The following is a 25,262-nucleotide window of genomic DNA, read 5'->3' as shown; positions in this document are numbered from 1 at the left end:
TAAACACTACTAGTTGGCCTCTGGCTCTGCCCAAGCAGTCCTACTTCACTCCTCCCTGCTTCTCAGCCCCTTTGGACTTTTTTTTTTTGGCAGGGATGGAGTTACTGCAGTTCACAAAAACTAAGACATCTGTTAGTCTTCTGTGGTGCCACAAGACTTTATGTCCTGTGATTAAACACCCTGCAGTGGGCTTGCCCCAATCCAGCAACAGTTCTTGCCCGAGGTGGAAACACAACCAAACCAAAGCTCTCAGTCCTCACAATAGTGATTTTATTAAATTAGTTGCTTTTATAAAACATTGCAGATGTCATAATTGTTAACATAACAATTTACCCAACTGTCGTAACTGTTGCAGTTTGCTAAGCAGGATTCCTGTAAATGAAAAAAAATGAAAAACAGCAAAGTCTTGTGAGAGCTCAACTAAAGCCACCACAACCTGGTGACAAAGAATTCTCCCAAAGAGTCAGGAAAAAAATGTGTATAAACTAAACTGCTTAGACTTAAGCCACAAGATCCCCCTGCCCAATGCAACAGAACCAGCCTCTGTTCTGACCCAAAGAAAGGGTTATTTGCTGCTTTCAAAAGCTCCAATGTCCAAGTGCAGAATCTTCTCCCTCAGGCCATTTGCCAACCTAATGAAACACCTCAAGCTCTAGTTTAATAGATAAAAGCCATTTTTAATACTAAATACACACCATGCCCCCTTGCTGCAAACTGCTTTTGTTGTCTGGGTAGTCAGTGGAAGAGGTACAGTTAAGGCTGTTATGACTAAACTGTGCTGGTAAGAATACAATTTTGGCCTTGTTGAAATTAATTAGTTTCCAATTCGGTGCTGCTTCTGCTGCTATGAAGTCAAACATGAACAAAGTTCCATTATTTCCTATGATTAAGCAATTGAGCCTCATAATTTTACTCCCTTGGCATCGAGATGGGCATCCCAATGCTTCAGCAGCTGAGTGGCGACAGGCTAACCCAACAGCACAAATATACTGCCCTTTTTTTGATTGTAGCATTTGGCAGAATTTAAAGGAAAGAAGTTGTGCTACACATTTAAGGGATTATGGGCAACAGAAAGACAACAGGAGGGAGAAGAAATGTCACATGAAGTCTTCAAAGTCTTGTACATAGCCACCGTCATAACCACCATAGTCTGCCAGGTCGTCTTTCATAGTCGCTTTTAAACCACCTCCTGGCACCACCCCCTTTTTCTTCTTTTTGGCTTTGTTTTGCTGCGGGAAAGACAGAAGCAGTTTAGGAAGGGTTAAAGCCCAGCCTCAGCATTCCTACCCTAAGTTAGTGAAAAGAGAACAGCACTTTCTATAAACACAGACTATGATTTATTTATTTCATGCAGTTTATATGCCACTAGATTCTTAAAAACAAACCCACCACCCGCAAAGCAGTTTACAAATAAAAGAATGGCCATTGCCTGAATTTTCTCTCATGGAGAAAGAGGTAGTCAATCACAGTATTCCGTACCATCTACTGACTATGTGTGTACAGTACTGTGTTTCACCAGAAAAATTTATGGATTTAACTAGGCAACGAGAATCGAGAAACTGAACACATTAAACATGGCAATCTTGGGATGCTTCAGCAAAGGTATTGCAAAGATGCACATGGTAAGAGGGAGATGGCAAAGAGTTCTAGCATCAATGCTTCCATTTAGATCATACAACCCTCCCCTGATCTGGCATGGTCCAGATGTATGGAACTACAGCTCCCATAATCCTGAGCCATTGGGACTGAGGGGGACTTGGGCGTCCGACCACACCTGAAGGGCACCCAATTGGGGAAAGTTGGATTAGGAACTTAGAAAGGTGTAAGAACTGAATGCTACCACAGTCACTAGAAAGAAGCATTCTACAGACGCTCAGCATCACCTAGAGCAGGGGTCAGCAACCTAAGGCCCATGGGCAGGAAGCAGCCCGCAGAGGTTGTTTGATCAGCCCACGATCTGCCCCCGAACCCAGTTGCCTGCCCGCTGTGCTAAACTGGATCAGCGCAGGAACTCGCTTCCGCAGTGCCGGAAATCACATCTGTGCACGTGTGCAATCCGGCCCAGGCAAGATAAACCTTGCCGACCCCTGAGGGCACCCAACACAAACATTCTCAGAGGAAATTTGCTCAAGACGTACCTTCTCTTGTTTCTGCTTCTCGCTGCATAGCACTGTCAAGGAATTTGTGATCTTTTTCAAGTCATCAACTTCCACTAAATTGGAAATAAAAGCACAGTAAGGATGGTCATTCATATGGCTTTCCATGCACTGGACCCAGTTTGTTTCTCTTACTGAATAATGGGATTCCTATTTACAAAACAAGTGTGGCATTTTAGATCTCCACAGGAAGCCCCTTTCAGAAAAAAATGCTTCAGACGGAATGGAAAGAAGCCAAGGGAAAGAAGGGCTGAAGCTTACTAGCAAAGCATTGTGGGTGTTCAGATGCTTGTGGCCACAGGTTCAGCCGCTGCCATCTCCAGGTTACAAGCATCTCAAATGCAGAGCTGAAAAAGACCCCTCTGCCAAGCAGGGTAGACAGCCCTGGGTCAATATTCCCAGGTCAAGGCGGCTCTTCCTTATACTGCTTGTAAGTGGAAAACAGGAGACAGATGAAATAAGCAATTGCTCACAAGCTCTCACATCTCTGAAAGGAAAACCCGTCAAGTCTCCCCCTTGGGGAGGCCGCCCAGCTGCTGTGACAGAGATACAAAGGACAAGGCTGATCATAGTGGTACAACCCAATCACAGAAAATATTTTAGGTGGTCATGCTGGTCCAGTAAATAGATTATGATCCCAAAAACCCTCAGGCAATGCCGATAGGACTAACTAAAATGCCACAAAGATGCTGACTGTTACGTAAAACAGCAAAACGGAGTAGAAGGGGAGCCAAGTGCAAAATAAGTCACAAAAACGCCCGAAGTGCTGCAGTTTGTAACAGTCTTCAGATGGAGCACAGGACATATTATACAGACTAAGAACACCAGTTTAACCCCACCTGACCACCCAGCCTCTCCCAATTGATCCCCATTTTATCTCTTCCACATGTTTAGAAGAGCAGAGTGCAAATTTGTGATAAGCATACTTACATGAAATACATACATCTCGAACTAATGCTTCCAAAAAACCAGCATAATATAGGGATTTCTCATACTGTGTTATTTTCTCTTTTAACAATTTGCCGAACTCCGTGAAGTCATCTTTGGAAGATGGATTCATGGCATCTATTCCACACGTGCTATTTACACCTGTAGAAAGAACAGCCAATTGATCAGAGTGGTGTTGGAGACAGGATGGCAAAAATCATTTACATTTCTGTGGTGCCCAGAAGTGAGGGGCAAACCCACCCACCCCATTTCAAGTATCAGGCTCCCTGGCGGCAAATGTGACAACAGAACATCCTTGTGTATTCCATACATGTCCCTGCAGCAGTCTCTTAACACTTACCAAAGGTTTCTTTTGCTAACTCAAGGTCTGCCTCTTCTTGCAATTTCTGCAGCCGTAGTTTGTCTGCTAACTGTTCTTCTGGCGTAAGTTCTTTAGATTCTTCCGATTCCTCTAACTTGAAAGAAGTAATAAAATCAAGATCAACTACATGCAGCAGCTCTTTTGTCAATGCTGCTTAATAAACTAAATATGGAAGCCAATGTGGATTTTAGAAAGCTTGGCATTCATATAGTGAGCAAATAGTGGGAATATTTTGCATCTTTACTTTAATGTCCTTACATGAACACCCCTTCTAGAAAAAAAATCTGACCACTTAGTTGAGCATACAGGGGTATCACAAACAGGTTTAACTCTTGCTTTATTCAACTATATTTAAAAAAGTGAAACTTCAAAAATAATTGCATATGTTTATATATATATAACTAAGCAACAACATAGCAAAAATTGCAGAGTCCAGTATGAAACAAATTTTTTTTAATCCCCTACCTATTACTAGAAATGGATAGTCATGTAAGACTGTAATAACACTGCTTCTACAGGGTCAAATGGACCCCCCTTTTTTGCACAAGTTAGCTTTTCAATCTGTCATTTGTGTCCATCACCAGGCACAACAATGATGAAAAACAAGATAAAATACCTCTAAAGCAGGCATAGGCAAACTCTGCCCTCCAGATGTTTTGGGACTACAACTCCCATCATCCCTAGCTAACAGGACCAGTGGTCAGGGATGATGGGAGTTGTAGTCCCAAAACATCTGGAGGGCAGAGTTTGCCTATGCCTGCTCTATAGTTTGGTTAAAATACAAACACCCCTTCCCCTTCCTTATTGGAGCCTGGGAAGAGGCCTCAGCATCAAGATGGAGCCTTTAAAGACCCACAAGACCCCTGTAGTGCTCAGGGTGGTCATCCCCCCTATTTAACCCAGTGTGACAGCTGGCTGTTATGAAAACTTTTTGCCGTTTTTGGTTTCTTCTGCTAGCTTGATTATTGTCTTAAAAAACACTTTCCTTTGCAATTATAATCAAGTTTGCCTGTACTTTCTGTTGTTGTGACTGGTCTTTAAGTAAGATACAACACTACAAATCCCAGCAGCAAAATCAAGGGCCTTCCCCTCAGAGAAGTCATGTTCACCTGGGGAGTTGGAGGGTGCCTCTCAAAGCTAACCTCACCAGGTGATCTACATACAAGCAGAGGGAACTGATTTGGGACAGCTACGCATGTAGCAACTCACTCAAAGCAGCAACAACTGGAGCAGCTCAGTGTGACCTCATGGGACAAACTCGGAACATCCAGACAAAGATCTCACTGCGTGGATAGAGCTGGCCTTTGGTAACTCAGATAAGTATTCCCCACCCCCAGCTCTTTGACATCCTCATAGGCAAAAGCTATTGGGGCTCACTCCTTAACAAACCAAAAGGGCAGGTAAAACTGAATCAAGGCACTGAAATTTATCTGGTGCATGAAGTAGGATCTCCACCCTCTCCTATCTCAGAAACGCCTTACCCTTTTTTTAATCTCCTCTTGCTTTTTCTTCTGCAGTTTTTCCCTCTCTTTTATTTTTTCTGCTATTTTCTTCTTTTCTGAAACTTTGGGTTCTGCAAACAGGGCACAACATTATTTCCTTCCATTTTATTTTTCAGTGCTAAGGATTCAGAACAAGAACTGCTACCCACACATCATCCATAGGTATCCAATCCCATCTGCAGGAAACATGCATGAGGCTGCCCATGCCACAACCAGCACCCTCCTGCCCCACAAAAGGAGCAGAGTCCCCCTCCCCCGCCATATTTCTCACCTGTCTTTACATCCGCCTCCTTTTCTTCTTCCTCTTCCTCATCATCCCAATTATCCTAGATGGGGGAAAGAGTAGGTAGGACTGGTTGTCAGCAGTCACGCCCAATGCAGCAGCCCCTGACCCCAACACTAGATCCTTTTGCAAATAATTCAATGCAGTCTTTGGAACTGGAGTGGATAACTTGGTACCAGGGCTTACCACTGAAGAGGCCAGGTATATTTCCACCACTTCAGATCACTGAGGCCTTATGCAAGGGAAGTTGGCAGAATTATGACTCTGCTCTTTAAGAATCTCACTGCTCCCACCCGTAAGAGTTACAGGAACTGAGAGATGGACTCTCAACTAAGGCCAAGCTCAGCCAGCAGGCTGGCTTCCTTTATGACCCACTCAAAGAATGTTTTTCCAAGGACAAAAGAAAGTTTTCCTTGGAAAATGAGAAACATTCCCACAGTGTAAAAAGCTATAGAATGTCACCCTGTGTGGATGCTGTTCCAGAGAGGAGCCCTCAACTGGAGCGCTAAAGCCAGCCATCAGCTGCTTAGCTATTTCCACCAAAGACATCTTAAGACAGCATCCTTGAGCTAATATAGCTGCTGCAAGATGGCATCTCTGCATCTCACTGGAGCCAGCTCAGCCACAGACTCGGGTCCTTCCGGCCTTGAAGAATTGCAACAAAGCATCAGACTTAATTGCTAACTCCAAGCAGCACACTTTAATTACCAACATAAGTGAAAAACAAGAGGGGAGGAACTGGACTTCCCAGTCCAGAGTGCTTTTGCTCACCCAGCAAGTGCCAGAACACAAGAGTTCTGCCTGGAGCTGCAGCTCCAACACATGGCGCATTGGCTCAGCAGTGTCCCTCATAGCACAGCTGGATCATCTTCCCTTGCACACCAGTCTTTCAGTCTGCAGCTAACAATAAAACAAGAACTGCCTTCCCTGCCTGGAAGTTCTTACTTGCTGCAGGCAGCCAAAGTAGTGGCTATTTACAAACCTGTTTTTGAAACAGTAGCAAGGGAGGCTCCTTTTTCCATTCCATTCCATTCAATAATCAACAGCAATGATTTACAAGTTACTCATCTCTGCATCCTTGAAAAATTCACTCTGTCTGTGTGGATAGAGACCAACTTATCTTTTGCAAGTAACATTTCTGACAAACTATACAAGTGTCAACAGATATTTGAAGTATAAGCCAAGGAAACTATGTGGCTATTTTTACCTGCAGGGATTATGACACACATCAGGCAGTCACTCATTTCCCACAAGTAAACTAGTGTGCCTGGCCATATTCTAGGGACAGGCCCTCTGACACCCCACTTTCAGCGTCTAGCTTCTCAGCAGCAACCCTACAAGCAGCCACACCCTCTGCCTGGCTTGACACACCTCCATGCCCATGGCCGATAAGGGCAAGACTGAACATATGGCCCTGCCCCAAGTCCATTTGCTCCCCTGATACAACCATGGCTGGAGCCCCAGAAAAACAAAACAAATTCATGACAGTTATTCCAGCTCTGAGAATATGATCACTATAGAAATAAACTATATATCGACAATATGTTCGTTCTGAAAGAATCTGGCAAGGTAGCTGCATCAGAGAAAGCTAACAGAAATCAGAAGAGACTCAAACATGAACCATCAACAGGGTTATTAACTTACATTAAACTTCCATCAGAGCACCAAAGTTTGTGCCCCAAGATGACAGACATGGACAATGTTACTGTTCGGTTGTTTTAAGAGAATCCAAAAATATATTAAAAACTCTTCCATCATTAAGAATTTTAGCACGTCCATGATTTTTGTTGGAGACAAATCCAGTAAGAATGGCTTGATCAATTGGAAATATCTCCCTCTCAAACACTGCACCGTTCCCCAGCTTTCTGTTGTTAAGCCCCCTGCTACATCACAGAAAGGTACAGTTGCCTGACAAGTTTTATTTCATGATTTGCCTTGTCTGCTTTTAAGGGAAAATCTGCAAAACTCAACTAGAACCTTGCCTGAAAGATACTAAACCTATTTCATGTTATTAGGTTAACCTGAAGTCCGAACAAGCTTGATTCAAACTACCTATTTCACCTGCCTAGGCACCAGTGTAATGTTACCTGGTGTAAGAGATGGTAGCTGCTCCCATCTTTATGCCCTTCCCCTTCATGATCTCACACTCTTTCCAAAACATATAGTAATTAGATACTGACTGGTCAGCGGGCAGCTACATCTGGGTAATCCCACCTGCCTTTCTCTCTGCAGGCTGTGAGCAAGGGAGGCCCCACAGTCTAAGCCAAGAAACGGAGCCAGCCGGCTGCAAGCAAGAGAAGCAGGACTTGACAACAAGAGATCTCAAGTCCATAGAAAAAAGCGGGGTGCCTTACAATGGTGACCCCTACCAGCGGGGCCATACAGACCTTGCTGAGATCTCCTTGGGCCCGCTCTCCCCTCCCCACATACATACAGGCAGCATAAAGCATTTGGCCATGGCGGTGCCACATGCCCCCGGGCCAAATCCTGCCCTAGATGAGCAAGTGCCAAAGCCGAGCCCGACACAACCAAGTCGCACGCGGCTTCTCCCGCGGCGGGGCCAACTTCCAGATCGACTGGGGAAACGGCTTCCACGTCCGGGGCTCCCTGGAACGACTGGCAAGGGGGCGCCGAGGGGCCGCGCTGGCCGAGCAGCGCAGCAGCCCCGGCACCTGTTGGGCCGCCACATGGCAGAAGCGGAAGCGGCCCAGCAGGCGGCGGCCTGAGCAGCCCCCACCCCCATTACATACAGGATCCTTTCCTGCTGAGTCATCAGCCCCTTTCCCGAGCCGGAGGGAGACCCAGCCCGAGAGGGAGGAGACCCAGCTCCACATATGGAGGGCCGCGGAGGAAGGACGGGGAGGCAGTTCCAACACGCTCCCCCCCCCCCCGCCCTGTTCCCGCTCGGAGGAGAAGACCCCCCCAAATCCGCTTCCAAGTCCCCACCCCTGTCGCGGGGGGAGGCAGAGGCGTCTCCATAGCGACCGGGCCTACAAGGGGCCGGGAGGGGAGAAGCTGCCCACCTTGACGTCGTCGTCCTCGTCCTCGCCGGCCCATCGATCCACCGCCACCACCCCGGCCGGCGTGGGTAGGAGCCGCCTGGCCACGGGGTCCGGCGCCTCGAAGGAGTCCACGTCTGTGGCGGGAGAAGGAGGGAAAGCGGCGTCAGCGGACGGCGCTGGGCCGAGGGGAAGGGGGAGGGAGGGAGCAAGACGCGCCGCTGGGCCGGACTAGGCCGGGCCGGACTTACCCCAGGAGTCCGCCTCGGCCGCCATCTTGCCCGCTTGCTCGCTCAGGCCAGTCAGGCAAGCAGGAGGGAGGAGGAGAAGTAGGCGTCAGCCGCGCGGAGCATGCCGGGATGGAGGAGGCGGAGTGGAGCAATGGGCGGAACTTCCCGCCGACCCGCTCCGCCCCCTCGCAGACCCCGACGGCGACGTTGGCCATAGATTTACTAAAATGGTGACTTGAGCGCGGGGACCCAGCTTCCGGCTCTGTTTAGGCCGGATAGGAGTTGCCGCCTGTTACCCGAAAAAGCAGAGGAGGGAGAAGCGGTGTCTCTGCAAACTCCCGGCTGCCGCCTTGACATTCATTTATTCTACGGGTGAGAAAAACAGCCCCAGACCTCATGGTTTACGCGCTGACACACTCACGGCGCAAAAGCGAAAGGGATTGCAGGGCGGAGATCGGGGAAGCGGAGCAGCCTCAGGCCCTGGAATTTTTGGCATGGCCAGCTTGGGGGAGGCAGAACAACTAAGCAGAGGCGGCGGCAAAAGTTGCTGGTAGGGAGGCCCTGCGCTCCAAGTGCAATGTCTGCGGGTGGCTGCGAGTTTATTCCATGCGGCCTCTCCCAACTTGCTGCCTTCCAACTTCCAGCAGCCCCCCAGCCTGGGCCGCCATGGGATATCATAGAACTGCAGGAGTTGGAAGGGACCCCAAGAGTCATCTAGTCCAACCCCGCGCAATGCAAGAATCACAGCTAAAGAATTCCTGACAACCGCTACTTAAAAAACCCCCATCAAGGTGAGGCCACCACTTTCTGAGGAAGTCCGTTCCACTGTCCCAACAGTTCTTACGCTCAGAAAGCTCCTCCTAATGTTTAGTCACAATCTCCTTTCTTGTCATTTGAATTCATTGGTTCGGCTCCTCCACTCTAGAGCAGCAGAAAACAAGTTTGCTCCATATTCCATGAGACAGCCCATAAAATATAAAACACAGTGCACTTATAGAAAATATGAAACACTTATGCCTGCAGGGATTTAAGCTGGTGACCCTGCGGCCTGTTTTAGTGCCCTTCACTTTTGCATTACTGCAAAACCTTTCCCAGCTCTTGTCTCCACTTTCAAGGCTTCGAATGCAGAATAAAGTTGACTGGTCCTTTTTGCTACTTGAAAACAATGGTTCTGTTACATTAGGCTTTTTTGTAGACTTACACCATGACTGCCTCTTGCTCGCTGCTATTCACTGCTATCCTGAGAGCCTTTTCACACATGACACTGTCAAGACATAGTCATCACCCTACCTATTATTTAATTCAATCCCAGCCTCTCATCTTTTGGCAGAATGACAGCAAGAACACCAGTGTGGTGTTTGAACTTGGGACTTAGAATAGCTGGCAGGCAGTGGCAACCATGCCTGGGCAAGTATGCCTGCCTCCTTTATTTTTTGCTTTGAACTGTTGTTACTGAAGTGGGAGCTCACTGAGCACCAGGACTTTGCAACAGGCAAAATTCCCACCTTTAACTCTAGGGGGCGCCCTGCCACCTCCTTGCTCAGCTCTAATCAGCAGTCAAGACTGAGTTACATCTGGCAGCTCTGAGAATCTGCAGAGGTTTTTAAAGCACTCTAAGCACATGCATGTTTCAGATTGTATGATCAATTTTGTAGGAGCTGGACAGGAGACTGCAGAATACATTAGGCCTGCCCTGGATGCTGCAAGCAAAAGGGACAGATAGGCAGTTAGCAGCCTCCAGGTCGCTGGGAATCAGGATTGGTAGAGCTGGAAGGGAGCCGAAGAGTAATCTAGTCCAATCTTGTTTCTCAAGTGCCTCTGAAAAGCCTGCCTATAAACAAAGAGAAGCATTTTAGGGAAGTCAATAGCAGGTCGCCTGCCAAATGACCAGCAGCAGCTTTCACCAACCTGGTGCCCCTCAAGGTGTTTTGGACTACAACTCTCATCAGTTTTGCCTGGGCTTTCTCTGCTTTTTGCCACTGGATGGGTTTTGAGATTCTTTGATTCAGCTTGGCTCAGGGCATCTTTTGCCGACCTGGGGGCTGATGGGAGTTAATGGTCCAAATCATTTGAAGGCACCACTCTAGCAGAGGTTGTGTTAGGTTTTAACAAAAAACAAACGCAAGTTTGCCGCCACCACCCCTTTTGTATTTAAAAAGAGTAAATCTTCTTTGTGTGTGAATTACTTCTAAGAGAAGATAACTATTTAATTTAACACAAAGCTGCATTTGTTAGGAAACCTGATGTCTTGAGCATGCTCAAACCAAGCACTTGCACAACCCTGCTCAGGGAAGTTTTTAGTTTGTGATTCTGTATTGTGTTTTTACTATTTTTTGTTGGGAGCTGCCCAGAGTGGTTGGGGCAACCCATATAAGTAAATAATAATAATAGCAGAGATCCACAAACCTATGGAGATGTACGTAAGATAATCTAATTTTTACTGTTTACAAAGCGCTGCACACCCGTTAACTTTAGAAAAGTTTTGTTAGTATTAATTCTTTTTTAAAAAGCTGGAGTTGTGGATAGGTAGTGCCAGATGACTTGCTGTCCCATTTCTGATGTTTACTTGAGTGAGGGAATTCAATATCCTAAGCCATTCAGGAAGGAATGTCATTTGCTGCTTAGGGGTTAGTAGTAGGTTTTGCTTTAGGTTTTAAGTTTTTTCTTGCTGTTCACCTCTAACCCACAAGCCATATTATGCATGCAAAATCCTTAGAAAAAGAAACTTAAAACAAAGGAAAATGTATAGTAGAAATAACATATTATGCCCTTGTAATAACTAAACAGTGGGGGTAGAGTCATATATTCTTGTTAAACAGTTTTTATCAGGGAGCGAGAAAAACTGGTATGTCCCATTACACAGTCCCTCTCAAGGTAACATTCAGAGTCTCTACTGATCATTTCATTGGAGGGTTCTTTTTTAAATTACTAAGCCATTTGCAAAATGCCTAAATTTGCTTTAGACAATCTATGGCTGCTTTCTTATTTTTATTTTAATAGTCTGTATATTTTAATACAGTATGTGATTGGTCAATCATAAACTATATTCTTAATTAACTGGTTTTTTAAAGGCACCAAAAAAATGAACAAATGACTCACATTTTGAGCATCAGAAACCAGTTTACAAAAGGATGCAAAACATGGCAGCCAGTGAATGAAGAATTAAGACACTGATCTGAAAGTGCTCAAATCTTCATGAATACAAAGTAGCAGCAGCTTGTTGTGATAGCCAAACCCAGACTAAACCCTGCAAATGGAAAGTGCTCCTAAAATAATTCTTAGCAGATTAGAACTTGATATGGCTCAATAGCCACACCAAACTATAGTTGAGGAAGCTTAATTATGGTTTGGGCTGATACCTGAATTGACCAAGCACACTTTGCAGCAATCGGACTCTTGTGCTAACTTGTGCTAACTAGGCCATGGCACAATGTTTGACTTGGCAAACCATAACTACAGCTGTAGCTTTACCTCCAGAGAATGGAAACAAGGATTGCTGAGCACATGGAACATAAAAGGAGGCAGCAGCTTTAAGCTGTGTCTGCCTGTCCATTTGGAAAAGAATCATCTGGTTTGGTGATAGGGCTTTTAAAAATCACATCAAAGATGGGTGCTTTTGCTAAAAAGGGTGGGGGTGACAGATAAGGAAAATCTGAACAACTTTGGACTTTTCTTTATGCAAGTAGGAATTCAGCTGGAGTAAGTGATGGAATACAAGTTTGTGTGCTTTGCCTTTTTTCAATGATAGTTCTCAAAATGCATTTGGCCTAAATGTTCTCTATAACAAAAGGAAGACCTTCTCATACTACCTTGTTTAGTTATTCCAAATTCAAGAAAAACAACAACCCAACCATGCCAAAAGATTGAAATCGCAACACCGTATGACATTTACAATAACCATAGTAGCATTTTTACATTTCCACCGAAAAGGGACAATGGGAATTAAAAATCAGACTTGCACCAACTTACAAAATGATACTTTAATATGTATTTACAGAGCAGCCTGCAATGGTTGATTTAGCTGTCCTAGGTAGGACTGTAGATTTCCCTACAATTTCTAATAATCGTTGTTGTAATAGCTCACATTCTTTCTTCTTTTCTCTTTTCAGTGATCACATAACAGGTAGGTTGGTAATATGCACTGTGTCAGCTTCACGAAAAGCAGTGGGGTTTGTAATGGATTTTTTTTTTTTTTAAATGGAAATGCACAAATGCTTTAGAAAGGTACTCTAAAGAAGATGCTGTACAGTTTTTCCTTCAAGTCACCAAAAAATGTCCAACTATTTATTTGGTGGGGAGGAGGTTCTACTCACTTATTTCTGAACTGCAGAAAATAAAGAATCTCTCTGTGCCTACCTTCCACCGAGGCAGGTACATTTTGCTCCCATCGCAGCTGCCATTATCGTGCTGCTGTCACCCCACTTTTAGCTGGTGCTTCTATCAAGCTGAAGAAACTCAGCCCGGGCAGGTGTCCCTGCAAAGCCTCCTCGGTCAACTTCTGTATCCAAGTGTGAACAGAAAGAGTGTGCATGGGATGCCTCTTCCTAGAGAACACTGGGAAAAACTGCTGTGGGTTGCTAGCATCGGTAGGAGCAATAAGGGAGTGTTTCTTGGTTATCACTAGATGTATCTTTTCCTTTAAAAAAAAAAATGTGGTAAATTTAAAACTTAACATTTTCAAAATCGAATGTATCTATATCGCTATTTTTAGCAAAACAGGAAGGGAGTGGTTACAGGGGTCACTTCTCTGCAAACACATACACATTTATAATTATATATGTATATATATATATTAATATACATATACATATACATATATATATATAATTTATTATACATACATATATATGTATATACACATTTATATATATATATATATATATATATATATATATATAAAATTAGTAACATTATGTACATTTTATTTCAATAAAGACGTTAAGACAAACAGCATAAAGATGTTCAGATGCCCTAAAGATAAATACATTTCAGAGATTCTCATTAAAATGAATTTGTATCATTTTCCTGCAAGCAAAATACCTTTAGCATTCTAGATAGCAAATGCCTTTCTTTCTTTCTTTCTTTTTCTTTCTTTCTTTCTGCAGAAAATCCACCAAAATTTTGTTTCAAATGAATAATGATTTTCCACAAAGCAGGCTTGCTCTACATGCTTACTTTTTTTTAACAGTTCAGTGACACAATGTGCTAGCTACATATACAACAGATAATATAGTAAGAAAACACTCAACCTGATGAAAAGTTAAAATCTTCATTAATACATTGGAAAAAGTTGATATAACTCATGCCTTTTAAAATCAAAAAATACAAAAATTAAATGTTTTCCTAAAAAGATTTTCCTTATTTTAAGGACTCATTTGAAAATGAAGCTGCGTGTAATTTGTACAATAAAATTGTACAAGTAAACAGGTAATATACATAAAAAATTAATTGACATACTTCTCAATTATCAGTTGTCCACCTTTAATTTCCAATACTGTACTTTCTTTAACAAGCATACAAAATATCAAACTTCTCTTTAGAAAAAGTGCCATTCTGCAACACCCTTTACACAAAAACAGCCCGAGCCTATGGCATGTCAATGCAGTTTAGAGGCAAAGCTTACTAACTTTTACAAATTTTTCCTTCCATAAAAAGCCTCCTAAAAAGGAGATTACACTCCATTAAAAAAATATCAGCCTCTTTGTACAAGCTGCATTAGAGAACCAAGGCTTGAAAACCATTTCCATATAGCATAGAAAACCACTTTGATAGCATATCAGCTGCACTGGTGGCAAAGGAGTGTACTGAACCACAGGGTTATGCACAGTTACTGTGGTGGCCCTGTCCCTGCTAGGCAAGAAGTTTAGCGTTGATTGTAACAAGCTGCATAGCAGAGAGACCAACCCACGCAAGACAGTTTCAAATACTGAACTGCTCTCCACAATACTTCATTCTTGGAGGACACCGAAGGCAGAAGTAACTGAATTGCATTAGACCAAGCAAGCTCTCCCCAAGGACTTGTATTATGCACAGTAGACTCTGAGGTATTGATCCTTGTCCATCAGCCATGCGCACCACCACAATAGATCATCTCTGTCCAGAGTACATGCCATCACAATGGTTTAAATATTCTGAATATTAGTAATTCTTATATTTTTTCTTATCTAGCCAGTCTCTTGATTTTTTTTGAAAAGATTTCCACTACAGTAGAATATTACAGAAACAAAAAATATATATTTAAACGCAGATTTCTAAATGAAACTTACATGGAATAAAACTAGATAATATTTTTAAACAAATATACAGTATGCAGGCAGTCAAAGCAGGAAAATGGCCATTCAATTGTATAATAAAAAACTAATAAAACTTGGCTATTCCCAGAAAAACTATGAAGCCGCCTCAACTAAAAGGAATGCATAATGAAATTCTAAACTCTAATACAAGTCAAAAATGTAAGAAGGTTATAAACCTTAACAGGAAAAAAAAACATTTACTGGCCATTCCTGTTGAAATGAGAATCTTAAAAGTAACACAAAGTGGCTATAAACCCACTTAGAGAGCACCGAACAGAGAGAAAAGAAAAAGAGTCCATTTTCAATCTCTGTTATTTCATAAAATCCTGTGTGTGTGTTTATAGGTCAAACTGCTGGTGGCAGAAACAGAATTCTTTAAAAACGGCAGATGTCCTGTACATAAAAAAAATTATTGGAGTTGCACTAGTTCTAAAGACGCTTCTGTTCTAGCCTACCTACTGTATGGATTCCATTTGGCGAATATTATTATATAAAGTTCTTCTGTAACCCTTGATTATTGTTGGGCACCAGAGATAAGAAAAGCGAGACAGGGTACAAAAATGCAAAAATTTCAACAGTAATGGCAATGTTTTTGTTTTAGTCCAAAAAGAAAAGGAAAAAAAAGGTCCTGCATTTTCTTCTCCTTCAGCTACCTGGCAAAGCATTGGTGTTTAGTCAGGGGGTAGTAAGTCGTGCAAGCGAAATCTGTCTCTGATGTGAGGTCGAACATCTTCATTCTAAAAAGAAGCAAGGAAGGAAAAACCAATAACTTCCATGTCTCGTATGTAAGAAGCAGCTCCACTTGTAAAGTGCACGGTAGTTCACCACCACAGCAGAAGAAAAGATGTCAACAGAGATTCTAATTTTCAACTGCTCACCTGCAATTTTTCCACAATTCTCTTTTACTCAATGTTATGCCTAAGCCTACTTCTATGCAGAATTTCCAAGTACACTGACTTCTTGCATGCATGTAAAATCCAGCGAATGATTTTGCTTTTGTTCCTCTCCAACCCAATTCCAGAGACTCAAGGCAGCTCCACTACTCTAGCCATCCTCTGCAAAATTCCACATTGCTCGGCCTCCTGAAAGCGTTCATCCTTGAGCTTTGGCAGACTTTACATTTACTAATGCAGAAGCTATAGCAGGAGTGGGGAACCGCCAACACATGGGCCAAATTGGAACCTGTGCTGGGCCAAATTAAGCCAGGCAAGCTAGAGGTTCCCCGCCCCTGCTCTAGCTTATTCCCAAACCACACCAACCTGCCCCACACCTAATGAGACATGCAGCATCAGGTGTGGGGCAGGTGCACAAAGTGCCAAACCTTAGAAGTGTGCGCCTGATTGCTGTCACCACCAGTTGGTGAATGGGTACTTAAAAAGGTAATGGTAAAGGGACCCCTGACCATTAGGTCCAGTCGTGGCCGACTCTGGGGTTGTGGCGCTCATCCCGCTTTATTGGCCGAGGCAGCCGGCGTACAGCTTCCGGGTCATGTGGCCAGCATGACTAAGCCGCTTCTGGCGAACCAGAGCAGTGCACGGAAATGCCATTTACCTTCCCGCCGGAGTGGTACCTATTTATCTACTTGCACTTTGACATGCTTTCAAACTGCTAGGTTGGCAGGAGCAGGGACCGAGCAACGGGAGCTCACCCTGTCACGAGGATTCGAACCGCCAACTTTCTGATTGGCAAGTCCTAGGCTCTGTGGTTTAACCCACAGCGCCACCCGTGTCCCTCTGAATGGGCACTTAGAGCATGCCAAATGAGGTTGGGTGCACTACTAAGTTCCCCATGGGGAATTCCATAGTGCAGCCAACCCCACAAGAAAGCAGAAGTCAATGACTATCAGCTGACATATGCTAACTTCAAGCTCCATGGGACTTGTTGTACTACTGAGTTCCCCAAATGGAACTCCACAGGGAGTTGAAGGGGCTTGCAAAGAGCAGCGGAAAAGCTCCTTGCAGGCAGCCCTGCTAACTGTTTTGAAGTGCCCGTGATTAGCTGATCAGTGGTGCTGAAATCACTGTGCAGAAATATTTGTAAACCCTGCATGATGATCTGGAATCCCAAACAATGTTTTTTTAGGGAAGGCTTTTTACATCAACATCAGCATCCTCAATTATGCCCAGAAAGCAACAGAGGGCCACTACACTTGTAATGCTATCAAGTTTTAAGAGGGAAAATTCTATCAAAAGATTAATCACTGAAATACATACCATTTCTACAAGTTTCTCCAGAAAAGGAATCAATTTTAGGAGCTCATTGTCATTTTTATCCATGAACCAGCTCTCTATAGGAATTCCATTTGAAAGCTAGAAAAAGAAAAATATCAGAGGCAAGTTAAATTATTTATATATTTTTATTTGAATTTATAAACCCTTCCTTCATTCAGCTCACAAGGCATATTATAATTAAATACATGCAATTAAATAGGCCAACACCAGACATATGGTCAATTTACAAGAATTTCTGAAGCGAGTTCAGGCAAGTAGCAATACCATCTTACTGTGAGTTTCATTTTTGGCAATTCCCCTATGAGCCCAACAGTCCCCAAACATGAAAAGCTGTAACGGTGGGAAACAAGGCTGGGGAAAGCAGTTGGAAACTTCAGTGCATTAAGTGCATCTTGCCTTACTACAGATTGTAGCTACAATCAATACAGTGCAGCTTCTGTTTCTGTCAATGGATCATATCAAAACTTTGTTTGCTTCCTCTCCATTCCAGAGAGTTCATGCTTAATGCTGAAACATCCTGGCCCCTAATCCAGGAAGGCGTGTGAGGGCAAATCTCTTAACATGAGCAAAACTAATACAGGATAAGATCAACAGCAGTGTCCTAACTCTGATTCAACCACATAATTTCACATAAGCACACTTTTTCAGTATTTATCATGAAATATTGTGGTAGCAAACTGCCCTTCAAATTGTAAAGTACCATATACGTTTTGTGGTGAATTAGGTACTTGCCACCACATGCATAAACAAAAATCATGCTTTTTTACTTGCTGAGGCTACAGATGAAGTTATGTTAGCATTTGTTTTGTCTGCAGAGCCAGCTGCGGAGAAAAAACACTTACCTGATAGGCAAAGGCTTGTGGTGAATTGTCAATAATAATAGTTTTTGAGAGATCTCTACCAAGGATATTTAAATCCTTTATGTAGTTTCCTTGTACACAAACACAATGCTCACGGAAAAGTCGATGCCTGTATTTGGTTAAAAGAACACATTCAGATTACATGGAGAAAAATGTATATGAAGAAAATGCTGCTTTTTACAAGATTTCCTCTCTTTCACAGGATTTAATGTTAAGATTTGTCTTTTTATTAAATGGTAGTTTTTTGGTGTGTGTGGTGTTATATCTATTTGAAAAATAGATGTAAAAACACAGCTAAAGGTTGTTGTTTTTTGGCTGAAAAATAGGTTTTTAATTCTCTGCAGTACAATACTATATATATATATATATATCACGCAAATCCAAACAAGGCCTTGTGTTCTTAATGATTAATTTGACCAGGAGGTGGAGCACCTGTGCTGTTATCTATGGAAGAAAATCAGGCAATGATGAAGTGTTTTTACAATGATCCCGTAACATTTGGAGAGAACCCAAAGACAGCCAAGCCTCAACTTCCATCTTTCACGCACAAGTCCACCAGGAGAATTCAGTTGTTGTTCTTATGTTGATGTAGTTTTCATGTTTGAGCCTAATTTATTTGTACTGATTTAATTTTTACTATAATCTGCCAAAAGAACTTTTGTTATTGTGTGGGATATAAATATTATGAATATATAAAATAGGATGGCTCATCTTCAGGGTTCCAAACATCCAGCTGTGTCTTCCTTCAGCATAGTACACGCTATCAGGTCAACAGACCCCTCCCCGCAAGTTTCTGTTTTTCTTTCCCAATATTCCAACTTTCTGTGGTTCCTGGACACTACTGAGCATGCCCAGCAAACATTTGGGAGTTTTTCTTTTTTGCTTTTAAAAATGTTTTGTACTTCTGCATACCTCGGGGTTCACCCAAGCGTGCCGATACCTCCCGCCTGTTCCTCAGTAGCCCAATTCTGTCTGCACTCAGCCACATGAGTTCACTATTAGAAGGAACAAGTGGGACCTGCAACAAAATGTTGCATCATTAACACGAGTGCTTCTCTTCAGACTTCCAGTCAGTCACATATTTTTCTAGGATACTAGGTGCTGCTAGGGACTCAGGCAAGTCAGTCCAGCCCACCCCTCATTCCAGGCCAACTGAGTATCCTATTTTTCATTTACCAGTACACTCCCTCATATATGTAGGAAGCGCTACCTCATTGGCAGGTAGCCCCATTTTTCTCCCATGATTTTTCAGGTGATGCTGGACTCCAACTCCCAGCACCCCCAGCAGCTAATCAATGGTCAGGGATGATGATGGTCAGGGATGGTGGGAGCTGTAACCAACCACATCCAGAGGGCCCCCACAGATTTCCCACCCCTGCACTACTAGACCATCTGAGTTGCTACCACATATATGAATAAAATGGATAATCAAATCCTCCAATAGCAAACTCAAGGGGATTGAGTGATGACAGGGAATTGGAGCCAAAATGGGGTCACTGAGAATCAAGAGGAATATTTTAAAATGCTTAGTGATCCCTAAAGTATGCAGAAATACAACACTTTAAAAAACATCCTGTGGCAATCACACAGGGTCCCTGGACGTTTGACAGTCTATTGATCCCTGTGCCACCACTGTGATTGCCTCCTCGCTGCCACCAACCCGTTTCTCTCGGGTACACATGGAGTCCAGACAGTTGTTAACATTAACAAGTAATCAATTTATTTTATAAGCATGAACAACAACTTATAAGCATGTTCCTAACAACTTCAAACTGATTATCCCAATTATCTATCTGACTCCACCTAACAGTTCCTCTCACTCTCTCACATTAAAACTAGACCAACCCACAAACTTATCCTCCCTCTTCCTTCTCCAACTCCCCACTAACTTCCAAACAACTCCAACTCTAACTCTAACTCCTCCCCTTGGGTTACCACTGGCCAATCACTTCACACTCATTTAACCCTTTCCTTATGACCCACCTAGGAGGGCAAACACCACACCCCCCCACCCTGGAACATAAGAGTTCAATGAGAACTGAGCATGCCACCAGTGGCCACTGCAAGCTGCTATGGAATGCTGACATAATTTGGTAAAGAAAACCAGGAAATGGAAGGCTGGGGTGGGTAGAAATGGAACGAACTGGCCTGCTTGAGCCCCTCAGAACCTGGGGAAGGTATGGCTGGCAGGTGGGAACCCTGAACATGAGCACTCAGTAGGGCCTGAGGAGACACTGCAGCATTTTGTTGCAGGCACCCATTTGTTGTTGTACTGTTCAACGTTTCCAAGGTTTCAAAATAGCCTGTTGTCAGCGTTTTATCTGTGTTTCCATGTGTATTCAGCTATGATAACTAAAATGCACTCAGGTTCTACATCATAATAGTGTATGCTACAATTCTGATTAAAAAAGAAATAACAGCCACCACTTGGTCATCAAGCTTACCTGACCAGTTGCTTTTTGGGGTCTAGTATGTTCAGCAATTTGTCTGCATATACCTTCTTTGAAGCAGTAAAAAGAATGATCTGAAAATGAAGGGAGGATGTTGTTATTATCTGTTCTACTGCTGAAGGCTAAGATAATCATACAAGAGCCAAATTAAGTCCCTTTACCTCGTAGATTTGGGACATACGCTCCAAAAATTCTCTGAAGAATGGTCTTAATCTCACATAAACCTAGAACAAAAAGAAAAAGCAATTTTAAAATACACAGAATACAATAGGGACATTTTGCTTCAAATGGCAGGGGTTTCTGAAACTATAGTTGGTGGACAGCAGTGAAAATTTACAGTAAAATACTTATTATATTTAGTAATTGAAGAAGAAATAGTAATGCTAGAGAGGGTGTAAAAATCTTATTACTGTTTGCTTGTATAATTGGAAAACAAAACAAAATAAAAAACAACCCAGTTATTGTTTGGTTCGTATGTTAGTTTGTCCATATGTTTTATGATAAATCAATAAAAATTACTATTACTACAACTCACTCAAAAACTTTTAGCATCATCTACTGCACTTGATACAATGGCAATTGTACCAGGCAGTATCTTATTTTTATTATTATTTTTATTTTTATTTATAAGAATATTTATAAACCACCAACACATAATAGTATCAAAACAGTGTACAGTAAAATCATCATAAAAGTTTTAAAATCTTAAAATTATAGAATCATAAAATACAGAACACTTTGTCTCACCAAAACTGTATCAAATTAATTTTTTACAAACAAATAAGTTTTCCGCAGGCAACAAAATACCAGGATTGTAGGTGCCTGGAAAAGTGTTCCAAATTACTGAAAGCCTGGGTATGCTATTTCAGCATGTTCCCCTATACTGAAAGCCTTGATATGTGGAGAAACTAAAAAAAGTATGGGATAACTGGGACAATCAAGAAAGCTTCTCCAGATAAGCACAGTACATAAGGAATAAGGCAGTCCGTTCAGGTAACCTGGTCCCAGGTCATTCAGGTTTATACACCTTTATAATACATTGAGCTTAGTTCAATAACGTACTGGCAGCCAGTGCAGAGCTTTCTTCATCTGTGCAATATGCAGTGTTCCAGCAACAATTGGGGTGCAGCATTCTGCACTAGCTACAATTTCTGAACCAACCTCTAGAGTAGCCCCAAACAGAGTGTGTAGTCCAGTCCAGAAGGTGACCAAGGGCAGTACTACTGTGGCCAAACTATCCTTCCTGACATAAGTGTGTACAGGATGGAAGCCTTAGCTGTACTCTGTAGCTTCCACAAGAATGTTCCTCAGCAAAGATCCCCGTTTAAAGCAGGGATGTGCCACCATTTAGCTCACAAAGGACACATGTGGGTGGTTAGCGGCTGCATGCCTGTGGGCAAGGCTGGTGTTGGCTGGGACTGGAGAAAAGGAGAGCTGAATAAAGTGCACCCCAGTGCCCAACGGTGCCTTCATTATGTATCTTAGGCGCCAGGCAAACACATCCTCCTTCTCTCAGGCCTTTGCCTAATTAAACAATCTATGGCCTTTAAAACTATATGGGGTGGGAGGTATTGCTTTAGTTTGTTACTATGTTATGTATTTTTGTGCTTTTATATTGTAAATCACCCTGTGGTCCTTAGATGAAGCTAAAAAGCAACCCATTGCAGCAAATTGGGCTCAAGAAATGGAAGAGATACAGCAGCAGAAGCTTTGCTGTTCATCTGCTTTGGTGCCTGGGGCAAGTTATGGTGGGAAGGGCCACCTGTTTTGCATGCAGAAAGTCCCATGTTCAATCCCCAACATCTCCAGGTACAGCTGGGAGAGAAAATACTGAGTTCAGCAGACGAACTGTCTAAGTCTAAGTCAGCTTCCTATGTTCTGGTGTTCCCAGGTTACCCCTCCCTCCCTATGTAAACAGCATGCCCCAGTCTGGCAAACAGCTCTTTAGCAAGGTATGGGAAGAGTGACTGTGATGTGGAGGAAGGGATAACTCTCCCTGAATACCTTCCAGTCCATCCAAATTTGCTCCCTCAGGTGGGTGGGAGATGAAATTCAGCAGTGAGGGTGGACTGAGTGCCTGTGGTGAGTCACACTGAAGGGCATGAGAAGGTTGCTCTCTAGTGAACTAAAGAGAAGTCTTATTCACTGATTAACAATCCCTTCATCAGAACCTCTGCAAGTGCCAGTACAAGTTATTAGTACCCAAGTGTGTACTGAGTACTGACTCATAGAATCACAGAGTTGGAAGGGACCCCCAAGTGCCATCTAGTCCAATCCCCTGCAATGCAGGAATTGGTTTCCATCCAGAAGAATAAACAATATTTGGCTGCAAAGTGGACAAAGAAGTTCTTGGGTTCACATTATTTCCAGTTGGTGTCAATAATTTAAGACAAGCTACCAATATGCCTTCGTCTAAGGGAAAAGCACAAATGCTAAAGGAGTGAGCAAGGCCTTTAAAAAAACCTCAACTCTAGACAGTTGCTATATTTTAGGATACTTAATTCTATAGTATCTTTCAGTGCCCAACTTGCTTTACAACTCTCATTTGCCTTCAAAACCACACTGAGAAACAAATTAAGCAGATCACCACTTCCAAAGGACCACATGACAGAGAATTTAAACCCCATACTGCCATCTTGAATCAGTACTGTCACCACAGGTCTTTGCAATCAACAGAAGATGATCATTAAAAAGGTGGGGAGAGCAAAAGAGTGAACTTGCATGGTCTCAGTCATTCTTTGCACAGTTAAGTAACTACTTGAACCTTCCTTCCTATTATTATTAATTAAATTTTTAGTCACCAACTCCAAAGCCTCCTGATGACTTACAATAAAATAGTTTAAAACATCAACATGTAAGATAAATAAAGCATAACCAAGTTTTTAACAAAGCAACAAACTAATAACAAAATCCACTCCTCAAGTATGGACACAACCCCCATTAAAATTTTAAAAAATTGAGCTACCCTGGCAGATAGCATTAAGGGCACCAACTGAGAAGAAGATAGTAAACTGCCTGGGAGGAAAGACAGGTATTTGCCTTCTGCCACAAAGACTGGTGCCAGGAGAGCATCTCTGGAGAAAGCACCCCAGAAATGGGGGACAACCACAAAAAAGTCTTTCTTGTTGCCATTCTGATTTTCAGCAAGATCTTGGAGGAAGTGTCTTCTGGATGACCAAAGGACCCAGATAAGCTCAAGCTTGGCTGCAGTAATGGACCACATCACTACAACACGATCATCGTGACCATTTGCACCAAATTAGTTCTAAATAAATTATGTAGCAAATAAAGAGGACTCTGGTCCACAAAAGGCTTTTGATTGTTTTTGCCTTTTGGAGTTTGACTGAATAATGGCTTTTCACAGACTAACAATAGTATTATGAAGCTGACACTTCAAACTTCCTTGCCATTTTCACTGGGCCCATATCAAAACAGAATAGGGGCAAACTCTGTTTATCTATAGCCATAGATGGCCGTGACTGCAATTTTGCAATTTCAAGCATACTTGGAAACTGGTTTCCCCTCAAAGCAATGAAACGTACTTCCAGATGTGAGCATTTGGCTTGAGAGGCAAAATGCTTAAGGGTTAGGACCAGGTCTGGAACATTTACAGCTGCAGTTCTTAACCTGCTTACTCTAGAGGAGCTTTTTATGAGACTAGCAGTGGAATAAGTGGATAGAGGATTACAAAGGTTGAGGAACAGAGGTCACTAAACTCCTAACTAAATGTTCAAGTTTGCAAAAATCAAGTTTTATGGTGCTAGCCCTGTGCTAGGCAGAAAAGGACTGCCAAGAAACTAATCACTCAATCAATCATTTTATTTGTATGCTGCCTTTCCAAATTTAAAACTACGCTCAAGGCAGCTTACAACATATAAAAAAATTGCATAACTACTAATATAACAAAAGTAGTTATAAACACTAAACAAAATATCAAAACCATTGAACACTTTCCACATAATTTTTAGGATTTTTATTTTGGATTTCACAACTGAACAGCAAAAGCAACAACAACCCCACCCCAAACAACACCCCCTAAACAATAGCCCAGCCCAAGAACCAAGGAGGGGTTTGTAAAACTGGAACTCTACATTTATTCCACCCAAGACTCAAATGTGTTGTTGCTCACTTCAGCAATATTTATATAAAGAAACCTCATAAAGTAGTGTTTACACTTCAGCTGTTCTCAGTAAGCTGTAATATTGGCAAGCCACAGAAAAGAAGATGATGCTATCAGCCAATTTTCAGCTCTTGCTTTTACTATCCAAAATATTCTAAGGTAACTTCCTAACTTATCTAATTAAAGAGGAAGCTGAACACTGGTGTCATTAAACATGATTTCTTCTGGGGAAAGGAAATACCTCATTTTAAGCCTCAGAATTTTGGAGGGTTTTACAGAACAAAAAAAGACTAATAATAATAATAATAATAATAATAAATTTTATTTATATCCCGCCCTCCCCAGCCGAAGCCGGGCTCAGGGCGGCTAACAACACTAAAATAGTGCAACATTATAAAAACATCAAAGAATTAATTAAAATCAAAATTGATGGCAACCATAAACTAAAGTATTGTAAAGATTGCCAAAGGAGGGAGTCAGGCTGCGCCCTGACCAAAGGCCTGGTGGAACAGCTCTGTCTTGCAGGCCCTGCGGACTAAATCCAAGTTTTAAAATTAGGGTAAAATACCTGGACAAGTGTCCATTTAAGGTGCCTGATGTCATTCTCCAAAGATACTACAGAGGAGTCCAATATCATGCAAATTACATGAAGGGAAGCTGTTGCTACTCCCAGGTACATCACACAATAGGGACCTGAGAACAACAGCTGGGGTCAGTGCAGCATCTTTGGCAGTTGCTGGAACACACCTCCAACTCTTCCTCTTTCCTCTGTTCTTCGCTGACCGAATTGTTGTACACACAGTAGATGGAAGCTAAGAATATGTTGTGA

At 42.6% G+C, this 25,262-nt stretch overlaps 2 protein-coding genes across 4 annotated transcripts in view; both read right to left on the bottom strand.

The window, feature by feature from the left end:
* Window positions 1–247: 247 nt before the first annotated feature.
* EIF3J (eukaryotic translation initiation factor 3 subunit J) lies at window positions 248–8,632 on the bottom strand. The gene is made up of 8 exons (XM_080982249.1): window positions 8,501–8,632; window positions 8,274–8,386; window positions 5,239–5,293; window positions 4,947–5,038; window positions 3,445–3,559; window positions 3,087–3,245; window positions 2,139–2,212; window positions 248–1,229 (listed from the first exon to the last, which is right to left on the bottom strand). Exons 1-8 carry the CDS (start codon window positions 8,523–8,525, stop codon window positions 1,098–1,100), a joined length of 765 nt encoding a protein of 254 aa, XP_080838375.1. The 5' UTR covers window positions 8,526–8,632; the 3' UTR covers window positions 248–1,097.
* A 3,812-nt stretch (window positions 8,633–12,444) lies between these two features.
* Window positions 12,445–25,262, bottom strand: part of CTDSPL2 (CTD small phosphatase like 2) — a 40,366-nt gene continuing 27,548 nt past the window's right edge. For all 3 annotated transcript variants that reach the window (XM_080982188.1, XM_080982189.1, XM_080982187.1), the window contains 5 exons: window positions 20,475–20,537; window positions 20,308–20,387; window positions 17,846–17,972; window positions 16,986–17,081; window positions 12,445–15,509 (listed from right to left, as the gene is read on the bottom strand). In XM_080982188.1, coding sequence (XP_080838314.1) covers window positions 15,444–15,509; window positions 16,986–17,081; window positions 17,846–17,972; window positions 20,308–20,387; window positions 20,475–20,537 — 432 coding nt within the window. In that variant the 3' untranslated portion in view covers window positions 12,445–15,443. The remainder of the gene's footprint in view (window positions 15,510–16,985; window positions 17,082–17,845; window positions 17,973–20,307; window positions 20,388–20,474; window positions 20,538–25,262) is intronic.

The sequence above is a fragment of the Podarcis pityusensis genome, assembly GCF_964106645.2.
Source record: "Podarcis pityusensis genome assembly, chromosome: 14".
NCBI lineage: Eukaryota > Metazoa > Chordata > Lepidosauria > Squamata > Lacertidae > Podarcis > Podarcis pityusensis.
The sequence above is the reverse complement of the archived record's forward strand: the minus strand, read 5'-3'. Positions and strand labels throughout refer to the sequence as shown.

What these genes read in the sequence shown, in the direction of transcription:
- EIF3J (XM_080982249.1), bottom strand. Translation starts at nt 8,525, where the DNA reads ATGGCGGCCGAGGCGGACTCCTGGG. An exon ending in GGCCGAGGCGGACTCCTGGG is followed by an intron (nt 8,387 to 8,500) that starts GTAAGTCCGGCC and finishes CTCCCGCCACAG; the next exon opens with ACGTGGACTCCTTCGAGGCG. An exon ending in GGAGGCGGATGTAAAGACAG is followed by an intron (nt 5,039 to 5,238) that starts GTGAGAAATATG and finishes CCCTGTTTGCAG; the next exon opens with AACCCAAAGTTTCAGAAAAG.